The 8825-nt window shown below is 62.5% G+C and overlaps 1 protein-coding gene across 1 annotated transcript in view; it reads right to left on the bottom strand.

Annotated features, from left to right (window-relative positions):
- The window catches only part of PLXNB1 (plexin B1), a gene marked incomplete in the record, with an annotated part of 39138 nt that overhangs the window by 7825 nt on the left and 22488 nt on the right, over positions 1-8825 (bottom strand). The window contains 16 exon segments of the mRNA XM_027769315.1: positions 34-206; positions 397-481; positions 557-660; positions 949-1114; positions 1783-1929; positions 2118-2184; positions 2293-2471; positions 2875-3092; positions 3189-3289; positions 3621-3769; positions 3855-4031; positions 4641-4883; positions 5028-5199; positions 5348-5524; positions 6342-6478; positions 6627-6732. Of these exon segments, the coding sequence (XP_027625116.1) occupies positions 34-206; positions 397-481; positions 557-660; positions 949-1114; positions 1783-1929; positions 2118-2184; positions 2293-2471; positions 2875-3092; positions 3189-3289; positions 3621-3769; positions 3855-4031; positions 4641-4883; positions 5028-5199; positions 5348-5524; positions 6342-6478; positions 6627-6732 (2401 nt within the window).

Here is an 8825-nt window from a genome sequence, read left to right as displayed (position 1 = left end):
CCCGGCAGCCCAGGTCCCACCCCCGGCGCCCGCCTTCATGGACAGCAGGCGGGTCAGGTAGATCTCAGGGATGGCCTTGGCGCGCTCGCGCTCCCCGCCCCGCAGGCTGCCTCTCCGAGGCCGGGGCCGCTCGGGCTCCTCGCTCGGCTTCACCAGGTGCCAGGGCCGGATGCCTCCCTCGTCCACATCCTCCAGCATTGGGGTCCCTGTGCCGAGGCCCCATGGCTCATCACCCCTCTCCAGGCACCACCTCCCCGGACCTGCCAGCACCCCAGGACTGGGGGCACCTGGGTAGAAGGGGAATCGGCACAGACCCACCCCCAGCCCAGAGGACCTGGCCGGTTACACCGCCTGGGCCAAACAAGGCAGAGGATCTGCCCGCGCGGGGGCACTCACGCTCGCCTGGGACATAGTCCTGGTTTTCCCGGAGGATGTGCTTGGTGAGGCAGGGGACCAGGGCCACAGTTGCTCCATCTGGGACCTGCAGACCACAGCTGGTGACCCTCCGGCCCCAGCCCCTCCTCCCGACCCCTCCCCCAGCTCCCAGAACTCCCACCTTGTAATGCTGCAGGGTGTTCAGGCGCCTCCACAGACCCTGGACCTCAGACGTGACATCCTCGTCAGAAAGAATGAGGTGCCCGGCCACCCCGGACCGCCACTCTGCAAGGAAAGGGGACTCAGCGCAGGGCTTCCAGGAACCCTTCAGGAAGCAGAACCATGTCTTGCCACACAGCGACACCAGGGGGCAGCACTGCCCGGCCTCTCCAGAGCCAGGGCAAGAGCCCCTCCCCAGCTGTGAGCATGGCCCATCAAAATGTCCTGGACTCCCAGCATGTCCCATAAAAAGTCCCCGTGCTCCCCAGTACCCCCACCACAGCCTACCCTGGAGACAAGCTGTCCCTGCAGGCCTGGCTCAGACCCCACACCTGTGGGTCCCTGGGCCCTCACCGACATCCAGGGTGCGAGGGTCGGGCCGCTGGGCGAGGGGCATTCCTTTGTAAAGCTGGTCCAGCATCTTCTCCTTGGCCTGGGAGATGGTGTCGCAGTCCAGGACCTTCACGGGCACACCCTGGGCCTCTCCCGCCGGCCCCGCAGCCAGCAGCGCATTCAAGGTCTACATGGCACAGCAAAAGCCGTCCGGGTGCATGCCCCACTCAGGACGCCCGACAGAGCCAAGGGCAGAGACAACCCAGGAGGAGGCCTGACCCCCGTGCACCAGTTCCAGCCAGCTTCCCCAGGCCAGCAGTCTCCTCCGCCCTGCAACCCCTCCACCCGGCAGAGCCTGTGCCAACGTCTGCGGGAACACGGCAGGAACAAGGAGCCAGCCCCGGCCTCCCTCAGCCTGCTCCCTGGGCTCCCAGCTGAGGCACGTGCGGGACTCCGGACGCAGCAGCAGGTGTAGTGGGGCCCGCACAGGATTTTCCCAGGTAACTGCGGCAACGTGCCCTCAGAGGGGAGCTACGGGCAGGGTTGCCAGGATGGGTAGTGGGAGAGGCCACAGCCTGGCAGGTGGTCAACCGTGCCAAGCCCGTGGGCAGAACAGGGCTGGTTTCCCCCAGACTCTGGCTGTGGCTACCCTGGTCCCATGGCAAGCCTGGGGCCCTCAGAGGCCCTGTTCTCAAGGCTTGGCCTTCCACACTCTAGTCTGCTAAGCAGGGGCCAGCCAGAGGTCAGGGCTCGCTGGCCAGATGCAGACTCCAGAAGCTCGCGGCAGGAGCCACCTGCCCACACCCTCCCCTCCTCGCCCTCACCAGGCCCAGACACCGCAGACCCCGGCCTCACCAGGGGCCGGTACTCCACGTCCTCCCGGAGCAGGCGGTTGTCGCTCAGCGTGTACTTGGCCTTGCCAGTCACACTGTCCACAGGCCCCTTGTCCACTTGATGCTTAATCCCGCGGAAGAGCATGTACAGAGGCTCACCCACCGAGTCCTGGGGGCGGGGTGCGGCCGTTAGGGCCCTGGCAGGGCAGGAGGACAGAGGGCCCGGACAGGGCTGGGAGAGGCTGAGGACACGGAGTCTCTGCTCCGCCCGAGTGTGCGAGCTGTGTGGGGGCCGTGTGCATGGTATGGAAGGCCAGACCCCACCTGGGCAGCAGCCCGGCCGCCTCCGCCCCTCACCCGCAGGAAGGCGTAGAGGCAGATGGACATCCAGTTGGTGAGCAGCTTCTCCACCACCGTCTCAGTCCTAGGAGGACAGGAAAGGGAGGCCGGGTCAGCCAGTGGCCAGGGCTCTGTCCTGCAGATACCCCGGCTCCTGCCGCCCACACGCCCTGCTGGCCAGACCGACACAGACCTGCGTAGCATCAGCTTGGGGTTCTTGGCCACGTACTGGGCCACCAGGTCGCTGAGCAGAGTGCGGAGGATGTCGGTGAAGTACTCCAGCTTCCCGTGCAGCGCCACAGTGAGCAGAGAGGCCACGTAGGCGCGGTCCCGAGCTGAGAAGGTGCGCTGGCTCTCCAGGGTGTGGATAAACTGAGTCAGGGAGTTGGGGGGGCAGGGGCAGAAGGGCAGAGTCAGAAATGTGAGCAGAGGCAGAGGTGCAGGGGTGGAGCCAGAGATGGGGGGAGCCAGTGATGAGAGGGAGTCAGGCTGGGGGAGGCAGAACCAGGGTGCAGGGGCGGAGTCATGGATGGTGTAGTCTGGGTGGAGGGGTGGAGTCAGGGTGGGGTGGAGCCAGGGCACAGGGGCGGAGTCATGGATGGTGTAGTCTGGGTGGGGGTGGAGTCAGGGCACAGGGGAGGGGCCAGGGTGGGGTGGAGCTAGGGATGGAGGAACTGAGTCAGGGATGGCGGGGTGGAGTCAGGTGGAGCAGTGGGCCCAGTTCAGGCATCCATCCAGGAAGGCAGGGCAAGGAGGACACAGGGGAGGCTGGCACCTTTGTGAGGAAGAGCTTGCTGTTGAGCAGATTGGACAACTGCCCCAGGCCTTGCTCCACAGTGGGCCGCCGGCTCTCGGGCACCCCCAGGTCCCGGTGCAGGGGTGACTCCCGGTGCCCGGGAAAGAAGACCCTCTCAGCATACACCTTGTAGTCGAGGAAGGGGATACCACTGCCCAGAAGGTCACTGGTGAGGTCGGTCATCTCAGTCATGAGGTCTGTGAGCAGAAGAGGCCGGGTGTGGGCACCGAGCCCGGGTGTGGGCGCTGACCCCGGCGGGCGCAGGCCGAGCGGGGCGGACGGCGGGGGCTCACCCGTAAACTCCTTCTTGCAGCGGTCCCGCACGCTGCTCTCCAGGTTCTCCAGCTGGATCTGGACCTTCTTGTAGTCCCTCAGGGCCTGCTTGCTCTTCCTCCTGCACAGCGACAAGTGAGCAGGGCAGCAGAGAAGGCTGAAGCCCTGGCTGCTCTACCCACCAGGCCTGCCCCGCCTGGCCCGGCCAGGATGACTTAGCTGCTTCCCCCCAGGCAAGTCACCCACCCATGCCGCCATCCACAGGCTACGACCACAGCCTGGGTCTGAAGATAGACTGGTTAGGACCAGCCAGGCCCCACTCCCGCTGGCGCCTCCCGCCACAGCTCAGAGCCCAGTGGCTGTAACAGGCACCACCCAGCCCGCGGGGCCCAACGGCCACCCTCTGTACCTCTCAGGGAACCTTGCCCTGCACACCCTGCTCCCTGACCCACCTGTACATGAGGACGATGATGACGACGCCCAGGGCCAGCAGAGAGGTGCCCACCCCCAGGCCCACCTGGGCGGCCATCGGGAAGGCCACAGGACTCTCACCATCGTACTGCACGCGGCCCAGGGAGAAGCGCAGGTTCCCCATCTGCACCTGAGCGAGCGGCCGCCTGTGAGCCAGGGCTCGGCATGTCGGCAGTATGTGCCCGTGCCCAGTCGGCCCGGCCCCACCCACTGACCGTGAACTCAGGCAGAGCTTCCAGCGCCTCCCGGAGGGCCTGGTGCTGTGGCAGGGGCTGCTGCACCGGGGGCTCGCAGTACAGGTGGTGCCGGGTGAGCGTCTTCACCACGCAGGGGACGTCCCCTATCGTGGCCACCACCTCCTCCTTGGACATCGCAAGGTCCAGATTCTCCCCCTGGGAGACAGGGTCCCTAACCGGTCACTCGGAACCCTTCCAGGGGCTCTGGTGGTCACTGTCCCCCCAAATACAGGAGGAAGGACCTGAGAACCCCCGTAGCAGGGCTGATGGACCCTCAGCACCTTTTCCCTGGCATGTGGGGCTGACAGTCACATGGGTGTCCCCCAAGAGGCTCCCCATGACCCTTGTCTGCTCTTCCCCACCTTTCTGTTCTAGATCCGACGCTAGAGAAAAAGCTGCCCCAGTCGTGCCCAGTCACCTGACAAAGCCAGAGCACCCCTGTGTGTCTGATGGTGCCAGGCGGGCGGTGAGGGATCGTCACCTGGCCTGCCCGACGCTCACCGCGGCCCACCCTGTGTGCCCAACAGCCTGGCGCGTGTCCCTGGTATCGGGCTGCCACACGGGCCCTGGCCCAGCCCCTACCCTGTGCCACCTCACCCCACCCTGCGTGTGCCAAGCTGTTTCTGTACTGTTACTCAGACTCCGGTGCAGTATCCAGCCAAGAGGTCAACCCTAAAGGTACTAGGCTCGGTGCCCCACCCCAGCCCTCGCTGCGGAAGGCGCAGCCCTGCACACCCGGCCCGTCATGGCCAGGCAGAGCAGTACCTCCACAGAGAACACGCTGCCGGGCTTGTGCCGGAACGGCATGGTGGGGTCCTCGGGGTTGAGGGGCTGCAGGGTGGGGTCGGCTTCATAGGAGAAGGGTGTGGGGCTCAGTGCGGCGAAGTCGAAGACCAGGTTGTCAAGGATAAACTCCACCCGGACCCAGGGGTCCTCGGGCAGGCCGGGGAGGGCAGGCGTGCGGCACGAGATGAGCTGGGAGGAGTTCACGTGGCATGGCTCCTCGAACTGGGTGGACAGGGAGGGTCAGCGCAAGGGCTGGGAAGGGGGCTGGGCCTCCTTGGGCCCAGCCCCAAGAGCTGTCCGCCAGGTGGGACAGAACGAGGGGGTAATGGGAGCTCAGGGCAGGTAGGGGGCCCCTGGGTGTCCTACGTGATGAGCGCTACAGGAGGCTCCAGGGGAACACGCCATGTCTGGGACCAGGCGGCGCCTCCGCCCTTGTCCCTGGCCAGGCCTCGGCACCCTCAGGGTCACGGTCACTCGCATTCTTGGTGTCTGCACCACGTCCAGGTTCTGGCCGCGGACCCGGATCTCTCGTCCTCCACTGAAACACAGCCATGAGCCGCTCAGGGGATGCAGGCACTACCACCCGCCCCTACCGCCCAGCCGAGCAGGAGAGCCCTCTGCCCCCGTGCAGTCGACTGCCAAGTCTGCCCTGCCACGTGCCCTGCAGCCACAGCATGGCCCAGCACCTGAGGAAGCTCTTAGCGGGGCTGGCAGAAGTGACATTGGGGTCTGACGTGTACTGGAACTGGCCGTGTTGGAGCCTCCGCTCAGCGGCCCCGAACCACACGGTCACAGGGAGCGTGGCAGGCGCAGGGCATGGGCTGGTCTCGCACCGCAGCTCCTCCGACTGCTGCTCTGGAAGCCTGGGGAGCAGAGGGGAGGTGGCAGAGGGAGACAGGCCGGCTGGGCCGGAGGGCACAGAGGGGGAAAGTTAGGACCCCCCCAGGCCTCAGTCACGTCCCCCCAGTGCTGCTCCACTCCCACTGCCTCCACAGGAGGGTTCTGGACACTTTCTTTTCTCTTCTTTTTTTTAAGATAGATTTTTTGCTATAGGACATATGCCCGAGAGACAGAGAGAGGCAGAGCGACAGAGAGCAAATAATCCCCCCTGGGAGAATGCCACCCTGCAATCCCTTCTCCTCCATTCTCCTACTGGAATTTTGTGCACACAACGCACATGTGCCCAGCGTGAGTTTCAAGCTGCCAGGTCCAGGACTCGAACCATGGTCAACCATGTGGGAGTCCAGCGCCTTTACGACTATATGCCACCTGCTGGCCCCATCTGATCACTTTCTTTTCTTTCTTTCTTTTTTTTTTTTTTGAGAGTTTTTTTTTGCTATAGGACATGTGCGCTCACCAGACAGACAGAGAGAGACAGAGACAGAAAGCAAGAAATCACCCCCCGGCGGGGGATGGCCATGCCGCAATGCCTTCTCCATTCTCCTCTCGGGATCTTGGGCACGCACGCACACGCGCCCGGTGTGAGTTTAAGCCACTCGGTCCGGGACTCGAAATGCGGTCGACTACGTGGGCGTCCAGCGACATAGCCATTACGCTAACTGCTGGTCCCCATCTGGACACTTTCTAACAGCAGATGTGGCCCTCCCGGCTCCCCTCTCCACTCCCTCCCCAGTCTCTCCCTGTAGACATGGGTTACTGCAGGATGGGGAAACGGCTCACAGGTGACAAGGCTGGGCACCAACCACCACGCGGATATCCTCCAGCCGCCCGGTCAGGAGCTTGGAGCCGTGCAGGGTAAGGCGGGTGCCCCCAGCTCTGGGGCCACGGGCCGGGAAGACCGAAAGCACCTTCGGGTCCTATGGGTAAGGTGACAGGGAAACAGACAAGCCTCAGGCCAGAGGCAGAGGCAGGGGCGCCCGAGGTGCATAGGATGGCCCTGGGTGGGGAGCCCTGGGAAGGTGACAGGAAGGCTGAGACGGCCCAGATGGGCTGCGGGGGTAGAACCTGGTAGGCAAAGTCGTGCTCGGAGATACCACGTCCTCTTCCTGGCACTTCCACCACCACATCACCGGCCACCTCCTCCCTGCTAGCCCCAGTGATGCACACGAGGCTGTGGGCACAAGCATGCAGGGGGTGCCAGGCTGCACCCACGGCCCCTCCCTGTCCACTGCTGGGTGCCTCCCCTTCCCATGCTCCACGCAGTAGACAGGACCCTGTCTCTGTAGGGCCCGTCTGGGCACATCGACGGGCCTTGACCTCTGAGGACTAACGTCGTGCACTGTCATACAAGCACAGGCCCAGAGGCGGGACAAGGAGGAATTTCTGTCCCTGGCGTGGTGTGAGTTTACAAAGGGGCTCTGTGAGTCCGTGTGGGGGCGACTGCCAGGCTGCTGCAGCCCCAAGTCCCCCGCCATCACCACGTGCACGGTGCATGGCACCCGCTCTGAGCAGCAGAGATCTGATTTCTTCACGGAAGGAAAAGTCTCTGAAAGCTTCTGTCGGGTCTGGGATGGGTGTGCAGGGGGGAAGGGTCCTAAGAAAATGCGCGTTCTGAACCAGGATCAGAGCCGGGGCAAATGACTGCGTGTCAGAAACTCACGACATGTCTTTGCATGGAAAAAATGTGTCATGACGTTTCTGACAACCCAATAATTTCCAGAATGTTGAGACAGCCAGTGACCTGGTGGTTAAGGGAATGGATCCCACATGGCCGACCACGGGGTTAGAGCCCCAGGCCCAGCAGCTAGAGAAGCGCACCAGGTACGTGTCAGTCCAGAATGTTAGGCATGTCCAGAATCCCAAAAAGGAGAAATGGAGAAGGGATTGCGACATGTCCATTCCCCACAGAGGGTTTCTCTCTCGCTTTCTCTCTCTCTGGTGACTACATACACCCTCTGGCACATTAGAAAAAAAAAAAAAATTCCAGACTGAGGAGCCCGCAGGGCTCGACTCTGATGTTGTCAGGGTGCTGCAAACCCTCCAAGAAACAGAACAAGTGAGCCGTGAGGGCTCAGGGGAGGCTCCAGCCAGAACGTGCTCCAACGGCTTCACACGTCACTTCACCGGCTCCGTGGCCTCGTGGTTCTAGAGCCGTGAACAGTGCAGGCACCTCACGTTCTCAGTCGCTGACTCACGTGGGGCAACATCACGCCCTAGCAAAGTGGCTCCTTATGGGAAATCCAGATTGTGGGGCCAGCAGGTGGTGTGGGAGTTAAGGCACTGGACTCCCACCTGGCTGACCACAATTCGAGTCCTGGACCCCATGGCTTGAAAATCACCCCAGGCATGTGTACACACATGCCCAAAATCCTGAGAGGACAATGGAAGAGAAGGGAGTGTGGCATGGTTATCCCTCCTGGGGGGCGATTTCTCAGTTCCCTCTCTGTCTCTCTATCTCCGATGAGCACGTGCCTTTATGGCAAAAATATAAAAAGACAATACAGCCCGTGGGCTCAGCACGGTGGCACGTGCCATGAACACACTACTACTCAGAGTCTGAGGCCACACGGAAGGTCTGGGCTCAGTCCCCAGCCCAACCCACGCAGGCTGGACATGGTGGTGAGAGCCTGCAGTCCCAGGAAGCTAGCAAGCCGTGAGGCTGCAGCAGGAAGACCCTGACACAGCGACGCCCTGTCAAAAATCACTGCACAGGACCAGCCCAACAGCACGACAGCTAGGAGCTACACTGAGGAGGCTGGATCCCACACGGGTGACCAGGGTTCGAATCCCAGCCCTGCCAGCTGGCAAAACATGTCAAGCATATGCACAAGGGCCCAGGAGCCTCATGAAACGGAGAGTAGAAGAGAAAGGTCTGCAGCATGACCGTTGGGTGTGTGCTCTGTATCTCGTGTGTGCACATGCACCTCTGGCATTCTTGGGGGGGAAAAAAAAAAGACTGTCTCTCTCAAACAAGTTTTTTTTTGTTTTTTTTTTGGAGAGGTTTTTGCCATAGGGCGTGTGCATTCGCCAGACAGACATAGAGACAGAAAGCGAGAAATCACCCCCCAGGGAGGATGGCCACGCTGCAATCCCTTCTCCTCCATTCTCCTCTCAGGATCTTAGGCACGCATGCACATGCTCCCAGCATGAGTTTTAAGCCACCGGGTCCAGGACGCGAACCAAGGTCGATTACATGGGAGTCCAGCCACATAGCCATTACGCTAACTGCTGGTCCCTAATTTACTTTTTTTTTTTTTTTTTGGG

This window comes from Tupaia chinensis, unplaced genomic scaffold (genome assembly GCF_000334495.1).
Source record: "Tupaia chinensis unplaced genomic scaffold, TupChi_1.0 Scaffold149184_1, whole genome shotgun sequence".
NCBI classification, from domain to species: Eukaryota; Metazoa; Chordata; class Mammalia; order Scandentia; family Tupaiidae; genus Tupaia; species Tupaia belangeri.
The sequence above is the reverse complement of the archived record's forward strand: the minus strand, read 5'-3'. Positions and strand labels throughout refer to the sequence as shown.